General features: G+C 36.2%; 5 protein-coding genes and 1 non-coding gene across 7 annotated transcripts in view; 1 reads left to right on the forward strand and 5 right to left on the reverse strand.

Moving 5' to 3' along the window:
• The first annotated feature begins 694 nt into the window (after positions 1 to 694).
• LOC111486957 (universal stress protein A-like protein) lies at positions 695 to 3,711 on the forward strand. Its single transcript, XM_023134138.1, has 4 exons — positions 695 to 937; positions 2,693 to 2,814; positions 3,063 to 3,181; positions 3,326 to 3,711. Exons 1-4 carry the CDS (start codon positions 760 to 762, stop codon positions 3,432 to 3,434), a joined length of 528 nt encoding a protein of 175 aa, XP_022989906.1. The 5' UTR covers positions 695 to 759; the 3' UTR covers positions 3,435 to 3,711.
• Positions 3,712 to 3,754: 43 nt separating this feature from the next.
• On the reverse strand, positions 3,755 to 4,542 carry LOC111486956 (50S ribosomal protein L12, chloroplastic). Its single transcript, XM_023134137.1, has one exon. It carries the CDS (start codon positions 4,485 to 4,487, stop codon positions 3,912 to 3,914), a length of 576 nt encoding a protein of 191 aa, XP_022989905.1. The 5' UTR covers positions 4,488 to 4,542; the 3' UTR covers positions 3,755 to 3,911.
• A 157-nt stretch (positions 4,543 to 4,699) lies between these two features.
• TRNAP-UGG lies at positions 4,700 to 4,771 on the reverse strand. Its single transcript has one exon. It is a non-coding gene; the product is annotated as a tRNA-Pro (tRNA).
• A 156-nt stretch (positions 4,772 to 4,927) lies between these two features.
• Positions 4,928 to 8,588, reverse strand: LOC111486955 (monodehydroascorbate reductase 4, peroxisomal-like). Of its 2 annotated transcripts, XM_023134134.1 has the most exons (7): positions 8,378 to 8,588; positions 7,727 to 7,778; positions 7,323 to 7,403; positions 6,865 to 6,983; positions 6,400 to 6,619; positions 6,138 to 6,256; positions 4,928 to 5,884 (listed from the first exon to the last, which is right to left on the reverse strand). In XM_023134134.1, the coding sequence occupies exons 1-7, from the start codon at positions 8,495 to 8,497 to the stop codon at positions 5,141 to 5,143; spliced, it is 1,455 nt and encodes a 484-aa protein (XP_022989902.1). In that variant the 5' UTR covers positions 8,498 to 8,588; the 3' UTR covers positions 4,928 to 5,140. The 2 variants fall into 2 exon arrangements, with proteins under 2 accessions (XP_022989902.1, XP_022989904.1); XM_023134136.1 differs by lacking the exon at positions 8,378 to 8,588 and having other exon boundaries at positions 7,319 to 7,403.
• A 2,551-nt stretch (positions 8,589 to 11,139) lies between these two features.
• Positions 11,140 to 12,819, reverse strand: LOC111487365 (myb-related protein 305-like). The gene is made up of 3 exons (XM_023134743.1): positions 12,260 to 12,819; positions 12,016 to 12,145; positions 11,140 to 11,648 (listed from the first exon to the last, which is right to left on the reverse strand). The coding sequence occupies exons 1-3, from the start codon at positions 12,399 to 12,401 to the stop codon at positions 11,285 to 11,287; spliced, it is 636 nt and encodes a 211-aa protein (XP_022990511.1). The 5' UTR covers positions 12,402 to 12,819; the 3' UTR covers positions 11,140 to 11,284.
• A 1,014-nt stretch (positions 12,820 to 13,833) lies between these two features.
• The window catches only part of LOC111487366 (ADP-ribosylation factor 1-like), a 4,879-nt gene continuing 1,814 nt past the window's right edge, over positions 13,834 to 16,898 (reverse strand). The window contains exons 4-7 of the mRNA XM_023134744.1: positions 16,349 to 16,468; positions 15,602 to 15,720; positions 14,448 to 14,529; positions 13,834 to 14,084 (exon numbers count right to left, since the gene is read on the reverse strand). Coding sequence (XP_022990512.1) covers positions 14,079 to 14,084; positions 14,448 to 14,529; positions 15,602 to 15,720; positions 16,349 to 16,468 — 327 coding nt within the window. The 3' untranslated portion in view covers positions 13,834 to 14,078. The remainder of the gene's footprint in view (positions 14,085 to 14,447; positions 14,530 to 15,601; positions 15,721 to 16,348; positions 16,469 to 16,898) is intronic.

Below are 16,898 nucleotides of genomic sequence, written 5' to 3' on the forward strand. Positions count from 1 at the left end.
AGCATCTTCTCTTGCCTTTGAGCGTGCATTTCATCATCCAACCTTATTTTTTGGGTGTATACTCTTACCTTTTTCTTCCTCACTTCCTGCACTTCATCAATTATTCGATAACATCACTATAATATATCTAACCGTTTTACATCACTATTAAATTTATACTTCAAATTTATTATCAACTATCATTAAGAGATATCATTCATATTGTATCAGTCTCATTAAATTATAAATCGTACTTACAAGTTAACTTGTTTTTACACTTCAAAAAATTGTTTTTTCTATTATATTATGTATGAGATAATAGCAAGGACAAAGTGGGCCAGAGTGGTACGTTACTATTATTATTTATAATGTCCAAATTATCACTAATCAACTTTTAAAGAATTTAAAATATATATATATTTAAAATTGAAAATTATTTAGGTTGGGCTTAAAATAAATATACTTGGAACAAGACAATAATAATATCACAAAATTTTCCAAAGGGCGTGTTTAATAGGAAATGAAATATAATGAGATTAAAGTAGTAATTAATTTGAATTAAAGAAATTCATCCAAAATTTATTAGGATTTGAAGTTTCAAAATTAAATTAAATATTGACCATGTGAAAAGATTAAAATAAAAACAAAATTGTTGGAGAAAAAAAATGTGGGGGTTGTCCACGTGGCAGAAGGCAGTGCATTAGGCATCGAGACTGGAGGGAAACTGAGATCGTTAGAAGAGAGAGGGCTTATCGCGAAAAATCGATTACAGAGACGACAATGGAGGGAGAACCGACTCGAATAATGCTTGCTGTGAATCAGTCAACCATCAAGGGTTATCCACACGCTTCCATAAGCAGCAGTAGGGCCTTCGAATGGACTCTCCAGAAGATCGTCCGTTCCAACACCTCCGGTTTCAAGTTTCTCTTCCTTCATGTTCAAGTGCCCGACGAAGACGGTTTGCTCTCCTTCTCTCGATTTCGTTACTCTTTTCTTGTTTTTTTTTTTCTTTTTTTTTCTCCCTTTTATGACCTCTTTGCTTGATGCTGATTGACTTTGTTGAGATGCGATGTTGTTCTGTTCGTTGTTTCTTGTTTTGCTGGATCTTGAACTTGGTTAGATGAACTCTGACTTTTTATATGACGAAATATTGGTTGATTGAAAGCATAGAAGGGAATTGTTGTTCTATAAGTGGTGTACAAGGGCATTTAGTCTCGTATTTGATTCAAGACGTACGGCTTATATGTCTTTCTTGTGATCTATGCCCTAGAGTTTTGTTTTGTCCTTGATCTGAACTTGCAAATTAAACGCTGAGAAATATAGAGATCGCACTGATGACTGATTTCGATAATTAGCATGTGCATCATGGATTATCCGCTTTAAAATTTATTGGAGTTTCGAATCTACAAATTGGACACGAGCTTCCTCTATCTTGTTCTTGGTGTATTTCACCGACGACTTTGTATGGTAGAGCGATCCAAGTTTTCTAACTCTTTTGAAAGTATCAGAATTTTGAACAATGATTTGAACTGTAGACTAATGCAAATTTTTACATTTCACTCGATCACATTTCTGTGAAATATCTTTTATATAATTATACAAAACAAAATTCAGTAGAACCAGCAAGTATAATACATGTATTCACGTTGCAATATTCAGTTTTAAGCAACTTTTTCCTCGAAGGAAGCGCTCTCCCCTACTTATATAATCATATGTCCTACAAATAAATAACAAGCATCTCAAACAAAAAACTTCCTGATCTAATATTACGGCTTGTTTGAATTTTTAGTGTTTAAATAAGTGTTATGTGGAAAAAAAGAAATCTTTTAAGCACTTAGAAAGTTTTTGAAATATGCTCTTAATCTTCAAGTCTTATCACACAACGATCTAATATTACGGCCTGTTGTTCTGGTCTTGTAAGGTTTTGACATGCCCCATTTTCAAACATGCCCCAAATTTAAATTAAAAAAAAAAAAAACAAATTAAAAGACATGCATCCAAATCACATTTAGTGCACGTTTTTTCTTATAAATACTCTGTCCAAAAACAATATGATGTTTGTGCTTCCCTTAACTCCTATTTGGTTTCTAATTTTTTTTGCCATAATTGGATGTTTTTTCTTAGAATGAGTTTGAATAGCTTTTGAGACGCTGGAAAGTACTTAAATCATTTTTGGTTTTTCGTTTGATTATCAAAGTAACTTTAAAAATTCTCGAAGCCCTTGTCTTTAAGATAGCACATAATTTTGCTCAAGGTAAATGGCGAATAGACTATTTTCTTGTGTGGTTTTATACATATATATGCACACACATGTAGTTATGTATGTATAAACCATTTACCATCTTCTTGAAAATTTTAGATTCTTTGGCCATTTCTGAGAAAGATCATCTCCTTTTTTACTGTTTCATAATAGTTCTGAACATAATGTTTACTGGTTTCGTTAGAAGGTACTATATTATGCTATGACTCAAGGATGTGGATTATATTTTGTACAGTATTACTATGATGCTATATTTCTTGGAATAGTTTCGATAGTTTGACCTTCTTGATGACTTTTTTCATCTCTCTGATTTTTTCTTCTTTTTTACAAGGGAACTGAGGTGTGGGATGGCAGTGTACGCACCATATTTCAAAATGATACTGATTCCACATATCACATGTTAGAAAATAACTAGTAACCGAAACAGTACTCTTCTCATTTTATTTCTTGTAGGTTTTGACGATGTAGATAGTATCTTTGCGTCACCTGATGATTTTAAGGACCTGAAGCAAAGGGACAATGCACGAGGGCTTCAACTACTGGAGTTCTTTGTCAATAGATGTCATGAAATTGGGGTAATCCTTGTTTATACGACTTTTTCTGCTGGATTGATCTATCAATGTAAATATGCAAAATTATGATCACACTTTACCTACTGTTGGTACGCCAGAAAAATCAAACAATAATATTGTCTGTTTAAACACCAAAAAGAAGGCAATGTTAGGATAATCTTTTTTGGATAATTAGACATACTATTTTCTTTCCCGACAAAGTTCTATTGCAATTGGTCGTGTTCATTGTTTGTTGAAATACTTTTTTGTAGGTTGCTTGTGAAGCTTGGCTTAAGAAGGGCGATCCCACTGAAGTAATTTGCCTCGAGGTGAAACGCGTGCAGCCTGATTTTCTAGTTGTGGGAAGCAGGGGCATTGGCCGGTTCAAAAGGTGTGCTTGAGTTGTATTAGCTCTTCTACATTACTGTTTCTAAGTATAAGACTCAATTTATCATTTCTTAGCCTGTTTTTACTTAATTCCTTGATGGCATTGGAAGCCTAACTGCCTGGAAAATCCGCTTGGCGATGTCTGCAGGGTCTTTGTAGGCACTGTAAGTGAATTCTGTGCAAAACATGCCGAGTGCCCTGTAATTACAGTCAAACGCACGGTGGACGAGACACCTGAAGATCACGTCGACGACTGACTTTCCAGCCGTTATAACTTGTAGCTGTGCCATTTTGATTTCATTTTATCTTGTTGATAAATAAGAAACTATTGGTGAGCGTGGTCGTGTGTATTTAGTGTGCAAAAGTTGCCAATTCGCCATTGATTTGCATTTGTGTTGTTGGTTCATTGTTTGTTCAATTGATTGATGAACAATTGGGAATTGGTAACAGACTTTTCATGTGAGATATAGCTAAAACCACTCTCTCTAGAAAAAAAAAGGTCTTTTGTATGAAATTTCAAGACAAGTTTATGTAGTTTTACAGACCCGATGGTCAAGGAATAAGAGGAAGACAACGATTTGGCGAACAGCAGCAACATAAAGCAAGCAATATGATTCTAAGTGGAAATATGTCAGAACGACGAGTTCACAGTTCACATCAAGAAGAAAAAAAGGGGAAATTCAGCAAAGACTGAGTGAGTTAATCTAAAACAAACACTTTTTCCCCCAGCAGCATTAAACAATGGCGATTTTAGCTCCAGCTTCTTCAAGCTGTTTCTTGGCATCCTCAGCCTCTTCTTTCGAAATCCCTTCCTTGAACTTCTTGGGCAAACCTTCGATGAGTTCTTTGGCTTCCTTCAAAGCCAAGCTTGTCAATGCCCTCACTGCCTTAATCACTGCAATTCTAGCATTGCTTGGCACGTCCTCAATGACCACATCGAATTCCGTCTTCTCCTCCACCGCCTCCGCGGCCGCGTCCCCGGCTGCGGCGCCGGGTGCTGCGACGACGACGGCGGGGGCGAATGCGGCAGCGGAGACCCCAAGCTTATCTTGAAGAAAGTCGACCAGAATGCGGGCTTCTTCGAGAGTGAGATTGGAGATGTCGGCGCCGAGCTTTTCAATTTTCTCAGGGGCTGACACGGCGGCAATGGGACGGAGGAGGGTGGCGCGGTGGGAGGTAGCAGTGGAGGAAGGGTTAAAAGGAAATTGGAGAGTTGTGGAAATGGAGGACTGAGTGGAAAAAGAGGAATGGGAATAAGAAAGGTGCAGTGGGGAACGGAGGGAGGTGAGAGTGGAGAGTGTGGAAGCCATTTTTCTTTCTTCTTCTGATGCGGAGAAGGAAGAAGATAGGATAAGGAAGTGGTTGGGAGAATTGGATTATAGATGGCGTTTTGTTTGATATTTTATTTTCCTTAAGTACCCCTCTTCTTTTTCACTTATTACTGCCAACTGAGGGTTTGCTGCTCTGCTTCAGTTGAGGGTAAAATCGGTACATGGTCCTAGAATAAAAAGTTGACAAAAAGGGGGCATTCCGAGAATCGAACTCGGGACCTCTCGCACCCAAAGCGAGAATCATACCACTAGACCAAATGCCCGATTTACGAGAGAGTGTTATATATAATTTATTTACATACTAGCTTTAAAAATTAATTGCATCAAAAAGTAGTCTTCAGTTATTAGAACCAACGAGGAATGGAAGTCCCTGTTTCAAGTTTAGAGGAAAAGTTCCTTCACACTTGAGAGAAGATGCGACTTAAAAAACTATGAAACTGAATCATCTTAAAGTGTGTGAAACTCTTCATGGAATAAATGAATACACCGTCAAGTAAATTATAACTTACTATTTCTATAATTGAATATAACATTCAATATTCCCTACTATTATGAATGATACCAAGAACAAGATTGGTACATCATCACAACTTTAATGCTTGATGCTTCCTCAACTTGGTAAACGAGTCTTCTTACCATCGGCGACGTCTCCTCCCGTACCAATATGCAAATGCAGCAATCGATCCAGCAAGGATAACCCCGGCGGTCGCATGCCATCTATACATTGGTGTTTCTAGAACAGGGTAAGGACCAAGACCAGAGCCAGAACTACCGACGTTAATGACTTGTGTCGGAGGTGGTTCACGACTAACTGCCATAGCATAGCTCAGTCCCTGGCTTTCTAACTTGGTTAAATCCTCAATTGCAGGTTTCAGACTGGTGATCATCGCTATAGCTTCATACTCTTCTTTTGTTCCACCTTCAAGAAAAGATCCAACTAGGTGACCTTTGTTTACCCAATATGCTCCAAATGTGTTTCCTGAGAAATCCCCAAAATGTACAGCCTCCCCAACGTTGTCCCCGTAAAATTGCCACGAGAGTGTGAATACCCTGGAGTAGAAAAATGGTACAACGTCAAAGTCACCGGTTTTTTCTGGGTCCATAATGGCAGAAACCGCATGTCTAGCAGATTTTCTGGCAGAGTCGACATGCTCAAGTCTCCGGGTTTCACTGAAAAGCTTGACTGGAAATGCTGCTACATCTCCAACTGCATACACCGAGCTGTTACTCGACTGCATCTTTCCGTTTACCTTGATTCCGCCCTTTTCCATGGTCAGCTGGCCTTCAAAGAGGCTTGTGTTTGGGCGAATTCCTATTCCAACAACAACCATGTCTGCAGGTAGCCGTTTTCCATCTCTTAGGTTGACAGCAACAACCTGAAAATGGTTAGATAATCAGTCAAATCTTCAGCTACACCGAAATCGGTATTCTGAATTCACAGTGTCTAGCCTGTCTGTCATTCATTCTCAAGGAATCTTCAGGAAAAACTTCAAGAAACAAACAATTTTATGGAATCCAGGATCAAAGAATGCTACAAAATTTTCATTGGGATTGGTTCCTCTTCCTCTCATCAAATGCATAATGTTTCACCTCATTATATCCCAATCACTAAAGAAGCGTCTGTAGTACCTTTCCATTAGAATCCATATCAAATGATGTCAAGACAGTTCCTTTGACAAACTCAACTCCTTTAGCCTTGTAATAATCTTCATAAAAGCTTGCAATCTTGGGGGTAAATAGACGAGGCACTATAAAGACAAAAAGATCCTTAAGCTTAGGAATAATCTATTCATTTCCCAATAGTACAATATAGGGCAGATCAATAGTGCATACATCAAGAAGGGTTAAATGACTAAGTAATAAAAGAAAGCATCATAATTAAGTTACTTACTGCACTGTGCTTCAGGGAAAACCATTGTTACATTAATTTTGTTAATCACTAGAGATGCAGCACACTCCATTCCTATGTAGCCACCACCAATTATAACAGCATTACCGCGTGAACACGAATTCATTGCATCGACAAGCCTATTTGCATCCGTTAGGTTCCGTAGATAACATACATTTTCTGCATCTGATCCATTCACTCCAAATTCTTCTAGCTTCAAAGCCTACACTCAAATTAAAAAAGAAAAAAAAGGACTTGAGCCAAGAACTATGATTCTATGAATATTACTAGATTACCATGAACTTTGAGATCTATTTAATTGGTGAAATGCATCTCCATGATTCTTAACAAGTTTTGACCACTTAAACTCAGATATTAACTGAACAAAGGGAAAAAAATAGACTATCAGCAAATGTTAAGGGTGAATACATGGAAATTTGTGCTATCGTTAAAAGATTGGTTCTATACCCGAGCACCTGTTGCAACGATGAGAATCTTGTAACTAATAGTTTCTCCAGCTGCTGTTAACAAGGTCCTGCGCCTAACATCAGCTGATATAACTCGGGTCCCAAGAACTAATTCAATACCTGAAAAGAAGACAGAACCATACAACATCTTACAAAAGGAGAATTGGTACCAGGCTGTACAACTTATATCTGCCTGAATCAAGAAATATACTAATATCTACATGAAAAGGCAGAAAGGAGAACAAATGATCTAAACAATCGTATTCTCCTTTGATTTCTGGTTCTAAAGTCATGTGCATTTCAATATACAAAGGGTAAAAGGTATAAATAGATATGAAATGACTCAATAAAAGGTGAACAGAAGTAGAAAATGATTAGCATGCTCAAATGGTTCGTAATCTTTCTTCATCTACTTATATTAGAATTGCAGATCTAGCAAGGTAGATAGGAATTACTTGCCATGTTCTTTGTACCATTTTGGCGTTAACCGTTCCTGATTAGCGCCAACACATGTGTGGAATGCTGGAAGGCGTGCTGGAGCTGCAAATTAGCATAAAATTCTACATTACAAATGTGTCCTATAGAGCAACAAACCAAAAAGCAAAAACACTGGCAAAAGGTTATTTCTGACGCCACTCAAGATGGAATACAAAAACTAGCATCCTGCAGAATGATAGATAGAACAAGGCTAGCTAGACAGAGCAACTGGCCTATGCCTGAGGAAACGTCTTGTTTTCAACAATTCTGGAAGAAATGTATCCTTAAAGGCCTTAGTCGCCTCAAACTGAAGACGTTTGTTCAATTTCCTTTTCTACCCTATGATACATAAATAACCAGTGATACAGCAAGATTAGAAGTCCTACCTTCTGGAAGTAAATACCCTTTACTTAAAGCAGGCCTCTCATAAGGTGCAACCTATCAGAGATTCAAAGAAATTTTGTGTCATAAAAAATGAAAGATAATTCCCACTTGACACATAGCTACCAGATGAAAGAAAACAACAAACATGCATCTTTTAATATAACCTTACTGCTTTTATAAAAAAAAAAAGAAAGACACCAATTTATCCTCTAGTTACATGATTAATCCAACTCAGATGCTCCACTACAACAGGGAATCAGCACTCAGCGGAGAAATTCCGTGTCATATATGGTAATTAATGATATTCAAATCATACGGAAGAATTACGAGTACCAAAAACAGTCAAATCTGTAATCTGTTAGTTCCATATTAGGCTATAAAATTTCAATCAAGTTAATGGAATTTAGTATATCTCCAGTTGATGACAAATACATACATACATACAAAACAGTATAAGAACAAAAAGGATTAAAGAAATCTTTCCATTTACAAAAGGAAGGCTGAATGGGTGAATTGAGTTGAGAAAAGTCGACTCCTATCTTGAACTAAAAGTGGAATCTCGTAAGTGCCTCCCTAAGAAACGCGATAATTCTTAAATGAAACATTGCAAGCAATAAAAGGAAATAGAGAGATGGAGGAAATGAATTGCAGACAGTTTCCTCGGAAATTATGCAGAGTTCGCCATGAGAGACCCCCCTCTTCGTAAATTCAAGGGCTGCATATCCAGATGCTACACCTCCACCAAGAATCACATACACGAACGCCCTTCCCATCTCTCCCTCTCTTTTTTGTTATTGGTCTTCGGAGGTGCAGCCGATTCTGGACAACATAGCCCTCCCCTCCCTTGGAAGCACCCCAACAAACAAGATGATAAAAATGCAATATTTTATTTGTTTTCTTTCCAAGCTCAAATTACCATTTTAGTCCATCCAAGCTCTCTCTACATAATCCCAATTTATTATTATCAATTTTTTATCTTCTTATTCCATTATATCTTCCAAAATATTCTGAAAAAGTTGCCATTATTTACTTCTTTTATGAAAATGATTTCCAAATATCTACCCGACCTCACCTCTCCCGTAGGGGAGAATAAAATATTTCTTATAAGAGGTAAAAATTTCTCCCTCACAAATGTATTTTAAAATTGTGAGATTAATAACTATGTGTAACAAGTTAAATAAACAATATCTACTAGCTGGAGACTTGAACGGTTATTTTAGCATAGAGTCATTCATGGAACATTGAGCTAGCACAGACGCCAAGTTCCCAATGGACACCAACATAGCTTATAAAGATGTGAAAACTTAGCAGATACGTTTTAAAATGTTAATACTGATGACGATATGTAATGGATTAAACATATAATATCTACTCACGGTGAACTGGACTCTTAACTAATAAACTATATTTTAATGTCATAATTTCATATATGTTCTAATATATATTAAATATATATTCTAATAAATTCATTAATTTAATTGGTTTTATGCTGAATAATTATCGAAATTCGAAATGTTTGAGGTTACGATTTATATAATAAAAAAAAACTAAATAAAATTAAAGGCTAAAATGGTAATTTTACTTTCTTTTAAATATCATCTTGGTACATAAGGGATAATCGGTTTCCATTTCCAGCCATCCTACATTGGCGACATGTGGCAGTTAATGAAATGACTGAGCTACCATTTTTATCCTTCTAATCCAGTGCTTCTGGGTGTACCAAAATCATAGATGATAGAGCAATCTCAGCCATCGATTATTTTTCAGGGGTGAGATACCTTTTACGCCAAGAAAACCCGCAGAAGTGGGACCAAGGGGAGGTCAACAAAACAAAAGATGCCACGTGGATTGTCAGGAATTTAACGGATAACAAACGTCGTTTAAGATGGGCGCCGTCAGAGATCAACTGGTAGCATGGACCCGAGGGGAAGGATAACGATACGGGGCCGACCTCTGCCACATAACACCTGTCACTTTTCTATTAATATAATTCCATGAATAAATTTGTTTAAAATATTAATTTTTGTTCGGGAACAATAAATTGGGCCAAGCCCAACCCAAACGAAGATTGGCCCATTTATAAGTACGGAAAATGGGTTGTAGTATTTATTGTGGGCTTTGTGTATTGTAGAGTTTCGGGATTCAATAAAAATTGGGCCAAGCCCAACCCAAAGGCAGATTGGCCCATTAAGGTAAAAAAAAATGTTGTAGGGCGTCCTCCTAAGCATTTTAGGACATGACAGCATGGAGGACATGTCTGTACACACATGGCCGACCATAACATGTGAAGGAATTTTCCAAAATGTTCCACGTGCATATCATGTATTTCATGGTTTTTATTTAACATGTGCTTATATAATAAGAGACAACCACACTTTCACATATTTGCTTTATCATGATCTATATATACATGCTTCTCTAGCAAGATTTGAAGACTTTTTGCATTCGTAGTTTTTTTTAATGTTTGGCTTGTGATTTTAATAATTATAAATTTAAGTAATGACTATTCCTACTTACTCCTCACTTCTAAGAGTAAAAACTATTCCTACAAACCAAGACGAGTCATTCAACTCACATGGATCTAAGAGGTCACCCAATATAGTATTGCTTTAAGTAAAACACACTTAACTATGAAATTCCTATGATCGAGCCACTGAAAAAAAAGTTGTACCTTATTGGTATAAATAAAAACTTTCCATTCTTTTAAGTTTTACTTAGTCATACTATTTTAAGGAGTGCTCTTATTCTTACTCGAGTATCACATTAATAGCAAATCATTGTTTAGATTTGAGTATAGAGCCATTCTATCCTTTGATCAAAGGTGGTTGGTTTGATGGAAGGGAGTACGGTGTAACAACATAGGAGCACTTGTACAGGAACATTTTTGTTTATAGCAACAATAGGCCTCATATTTTTCCACCCAATAAAAGTGAAGCTCATTTAACTAAATTTTAAATTAATTAGTACTGTGTATATTTATTATCATTAAAAATATTAATTAAATGAGATTAAATTAGTCCAAAATCTAGCAAGTGAAGTTGTAGCATGAAGCTATGCTCTCATATTTTTCTCACATTTAAGTAAGGAAGTTGACGAAAATCTTTTTTCAGTATAATAATTTATTTAATGTAAATTTATTTTCTTACTTTATTTCTATGGTCCCTAACTTTAAAATAATTTCACCTTTATTCTTTTTTTTATTCCCTGACACATTCGATGAGTAAGCGACTTACGATCTTCTCGCAATTAGCAGGTTTCTTTGTATATGTTACTTAAAAGAAAGTACTATTCATTATTTGTTCGCCAAAGTCGAAAGTAAAAGTTTTGGTCAAAATAACGAGTCTCGTATAGTCATTGCTCAGTAACACAAGTTAAGTAAAATTTTGCTACTAGTAATGACACGTGTGAATCGAATGAGATCGCCCGAGCCAAAGAAACATCAACATGAGTTTCTGATGAACATCCCATAAAAAAGATAAAAAAATATAGAAGGAAATTTTTTATTAAAGGTTAAACTATACATAATTTAAACACAGCTCTTGTTCCTCCCTGCAAACATTTCAATTGAGTAATTGCATGGACCAAAGATCCTCCATGCTCCAGTAGTTGTCATTATTTGCCCCATTCTCACGAGGCAAAGTTGTGTGCTCATAGGCCATAGCCTCAATATCTCCTTGAGATGATGGGAGGTAGTCATGGCTGATCTCCATCGGCTCTGTAACATTATGAATGCTTGAAACTTGGCTACAAGGGCTGATGCCACCATCGTCGTTCGTCTCCAAACCGCTAGCGATCGACATCATCAGCTCGCCAACTTTATCGCCTTCCTGTTGCTGCTTCATATGCTTGTGTATCCTCGTCCTCCAGTAGTTCTTTATCTCGTTATCTGTTCTTCCAGGAAGCTGTCTCGCAATTTTTGACCACCTGCCAATTTTTTATTTTAGAATATCATGTTAGTTCTGAGTTTCCCACTGTATTCATATTCTCTTCGTGCTTATTTGATCATGAAAAGAAAATGCTAACAACCGAGTAAAAATGGAAAGTTTTCATCACTTTAGTTTTCCTTTTAGCTGGTTTTTAAAACGTGCAATAAAGCTGTCCTAAACGGAATCTTGTACAGAGAGATGATCTTGCTTCCATGTCAAACATTCCAAAAAGAACATTCATAATCATCAGAGATATGTGGATTAGGAGCTGTTCTTAAAAACTTTTCTTTGTTTTAAGAATAGAATGTCATAAAAAATTCAGGTAACTTCTCTTTAAACATGACCACAAGATCAAGAAAACTGACCTGTTGCCCCATTTAGAATGCAAGTCCATGATCAAGACCTGCTCTTCAGGAGTTATATTGCCTCTCCGAATGCCGGGCCGAAGATAGTTCAGCCATCGGAGGCGACAACTCTTCCCGGTACGTTTGAGACCTACAAATGCAGAAAAATACCATTCAGCATAAGAAAACATGAAGCCAAAACATCCCATCTACAAGATTGCTGTCAAAAAGAAAAAGGAAGCTACAAGAAACAGAGAAAATTTACCTGCAGCTTTGGCCAGTGAATTCCATACTCCTTCACCATGATTGGCAATGTAATTTATCAGAATTAAGTCTTCTTCCATTGTCCATGGCCCCTTTCTCAGTTCATTATCATCCTGAGAAGAGCTTAACCTCTCTGTACCCATCCTTTCTCACTACCTTGGTGTGGGAAGCTAATAAAATGTAAGGATGGATGAAGGCTTATATATAGTGAAACGGGCATGTTTATATGTATGTATATGCATATATGTATGTATGAGGAATATAGAACATGTACATTGTTTTCCGTTCTATGCATGACATGAATCAATTGGTCAATGAGGGGAATGAACATTTAGGGTAAGTAGAAGGGGAGGTGAGTTTGAAGGACAAATACAACTTTTTGATGTTTTTTAAAAAAGTTATGGACCCAATCAATTTGTAATAGTCTTAGGTCACTAGGGTTTTAAATAATAGTTTACAGCAATCGTTTTCAACACTTGTGTATCATGATGCTTGTTTATGAATTATAAGAAAAGGGGATGGAAGCGATGTTAATGCATGGATATTGAATTCATTTGTAATAAATGTTGTTTAAATTCATGGACATCGTTTTGAAAAATAAATAAATATAGTTTTCAAGAATCTACGAACATTTGCTTTGTTACCAAATGGCCAAAAGTCAGTAGGAATTTAAATGTAAAAACTAAACACCGCTAGCAAATTTAATAAATACGGCGATTAGCACACACCTAGAACAAGCATGACTGTGACACTATGCCCGGATTCAGTCCAATTGAACACTCAAATAATCTTATACAACATCAAGAGCCACTAATCGAACTTCAACCTATATGACCTATATGGAACATAGCTACTGTCCAATTTCGAAGCTGGTGGCTTCGAATTCAGAAAATGGAGTTTGTTAAATATCTCCAAAAGTGCTACCTGATTAACAATTGCATATAGAATCATAATATTTGATGGCTCAAACCCAGATCAATCAGAAATACAAAAGTATAAACGACACGGGAATGAATAAAGACAACGTCCTCGTCTGTAGTCTAAAAAGTAGACGATATTCTAATATGTTTTGTAAAAAATCTACTAAATCATGAAGCTCCCTAGGCATATATGGCTGTCGTTAAATGAAGGAAATAGTATTCAAAAGCAAAGGAAACCCGTGTTCTGGTTTGTAAATGTCTCAGGGTTCAGGGTTCAACTTGCTATATCCAATGTGTGTGGTGGCTATCTTTCCATGAGCCTAAAAGAAAGTGATCTTATGTTAAAGATAAGAGAGCATTGGCAACAAGATCAAAATGGGACAACTACGGATTGTACGTTTAAGCGATCCTTGAAATTTCCGCCTATATAACTTCAAGCAAAAAGTGAAAGCAACCCCATAAAGATAACCATTTTTCACTTGATTTTAAAACATTCACCAATTTTAAGGAGAGGGATGAGTTCAGGGTCAATAGGCCAGCATCAGATAGCCACCAACCAGCCTAGCACAACATTTTGTAGAGGCGATCAATGATCCAGATTGGCAGAGATGAGATTGCCCGACTGAACTCCATAGCCAAGTAGAAAGACAAAGGAGATCTCAGAAAGCAAAATAATATGATGACAACGAAAATTATAACAAGGTTGACTTCTCAGAGAAACTATAACATGGTTTTGATCATTTTAGATCAAGTCACAAGTATACAAATAGAAAGAAAATACATATAGAAGTTTCAAACTGTTCTGCTGCTAATGACACTTCTTGAGAAAAGTGAACCATACCCCTATCATCGCCAAACTTTACCCACAGCTCAGTCTGACATTCAAGAGCCTCAACCGCTTCATGCCTGTAAAAAGAAGGGATGCTTCCAGATTTACAAATGATCTTCCAAGTGAGTATTGCAGCACAGATTTCATTGATAAAATGAAATATACAAAAGAGAAGGAGATAGAGCTCTCAAAGCAAAACGGATTACAAGATTAGGTTCTTTTTACAGCTCTTTATTGGTGGTGTAAGTGTGTTATCCCTTTACTGCAAGTGTTTTATCCCTTTTTCGGATTAGTCTCAAATTCATCCGGCCAAGTGGAAATGTTTTTTGTGATTTTCAAAGTAAATACGCAGTTTCCACTATTCAAACATGAAGAAAAAATTTAAACTAAAATGTTGAAAAATGAGATTTCAGATCATGTCAACAGACTTTTGTGGTTACCTTGCTAGCAATATTGTTGGAAAGCCAGTCTAAACCCTCGTACAGACCCTCTCCAGATGTCGCACACGTGCTCTGGATGTACCTGAAATGAAGTGTCAATTTACATATTAGCACAGATGCTCAAACCACTTCTTTTGAGTGTACTCTTCAATCACTTCATTTTCAGTTGAGAAATTGTCATACTTTCGTAAAATGCAGTTTAAATAGGTTGATATGGAAACTTCTCTACCCATTTCTATAGTACTATCCTTCTCCCTTAAAATACTCTCATCAAAAGTACACTCAAAAGTAGAATTTTGATGGCACATCCATGCACATTTAGCAACTTCTGAGGTAGAAAGTTCCTAAGTCAACACTGTGGACAAATTTTTCAAAAGACCATACTTCCATAAAGAAAATGAAAGTATAAACTATGGGCAACACACACACACTCGCCTACCAGTTCAGTTTCCCACATCCAAAAAGGGAGCTGTCTTCTAGACAATATTTAGAAAGAGTGGGTAGTTCAAAGTTGAAAGTAATCGAGACAAAAGTTGCTAGCAATTGGACTTTATATTCTAAAACTGAGGATGCTTATGAGGTTGGAGGATTTGTGGAGTTAATGTATATCTTTCCTAACCTAATCACACATGAAACATTGTGAGAAACGAACTAGAATACAAGTGTATATAAAAGCTGATGAAATTCTAGATGAACCTAAAAAGAAGAATGAAAAGGAAGGAGAGCTTCATCCATGCAAGCTCTCTCCGCCCTTACTTCTTACATTCCAAAAAAGCCAAATGAAAAGCTCATATCAAGTTTGGTCAAAGAATCTAGTTCCATCTTTAAACAGATGTTCTCTAAAAAGAAAGTAAAGTGATAATGCTGCTCGGAGTAGGAGCAGACAAGCCAAATTTCAAAACATGGAGCAAACTAGTGAACAGATGATACTGAGTCACATTGGCTTTGGTTAGAAAACAAAATTGCAGCATCCCCGATCAGTCTCTTTAATCATATCTATGCACAACATTAAGCACAGGTAATAGGTTCTGGAATACTTAAAAAATTGAGCCAGTGAAACACATAATTGAATAAAAAAAATCATATGCAGAAATAAAACAAAGCTTCAGAAGAAATAATAAATAAAGAAACAAACAATGGTAAAAGTATTTTACCAGTGTCGTTGACGAAGTGAATGAAGACCAAGCTTGTCGGTAATTTCTGCAGCATTCATCGCATTAGGAAGATCTTGCTTGTTGGCAAATACGAGCAACACAGCATCTCTCAGTTCATCCTGAAATCAGATTAGTTGGGAACTCAGCGTATATTTTCTTCAAGTTTGGCAGATGCCCACAAATTATGTATAAAGCTAAAAACAGAAATGTTCCATTTCTTTGGGGGAGGGTGATAAGAGAATGCTTTAAATATTACAACAACGAAAGAGAATTCTACATCAATAAGAGGCTAAAACTGAAAAAATAAACGATCGGGTGGCAGGGGGATATGTAGAGAAAAACAAAAGATAACAGATACAGCATCACCCAGTTTCCATTTGGTATATATTAAGACCAAAAGAAGAAACAAGCAGATCAGTAATTTCTAAATTATCCCATCATTAGCACCTGACGTGAGAAAGATAAAAAGTAACAATAAATATAATTAATATTGCCAACTTGAACATATCTCAACTAGTTAAAACATATATCTTAAACTAAAAGGTTAGAGGTTCACATCCCCCTACTCCTTGAACTCCAACAAAATAATAATAATAATAATATTACATCAGTACACAGAAATTTATCTTCACAAACAACAGGAAGCAACCTATGATATTATAGCAAATACATTCAGTCTACTACTCTTATTCTAAAACAGAAAGCGAGTTCAATCGTGTGGGAAAAAAAAATAGAACAGGGCCACACCTCATTCAACATTCTGTGCAACTCATCTCTTGCTTCAACAACACGATCCCTGTCATTACTATCCACAACAAATATAAGACCCTGTGTGTTTTGGAAGTAATGCCTCCACAGCGGACGAATCTATTCAATTAATAAAACAAATAATGAATAAATCAGGTTCCATCAAATTTACCCGAAACAAAACAATATCTCATCATTGTCATGTAGAAAAATCAAACACATGAAATTAAAACAATATATAAATGGAGTCATCCCAAATCTCAATTATGACACTGACTAGCAAGTTGCAACCTAGAAGCTTGAAATTGACGCATAATGGATCCATGACACAATCATTGAAAATTCCAAGCAATTATGAACAGCAACATCTTTTACTTAAAAAAAACACTCCTAAAGAAGAATTAAAGATTACAAAAAGGTGATGCAAAAAACATAGGCAAAACAAGCCACGAAATATAAATTACAAGATAAAAAAGCCCCAACTATGGAGTTCCGAAAACAAAGGAATAACACACACACACAACCAAAAAAAAAAAAAAAAAAAAAACAA

The sequence above is a fragment of the Cucurbita maxima genome, unplaced genomic scaffold (assembly GCF_002738345.1).
Source record: "Cucurbita maxima cultivar Rimu unplaced genomic scaffold, Cmax_1.0 Cma_Scf00012, whole genome shotgun sequence".
NCBI classification, from domain to species: Eukaryota; Viridiplantae; Streptophyta; class Magnoliopsida; order Cucurbitales; family Cucurbitaceae; genus Cucurbita; species Cucurbita maxima.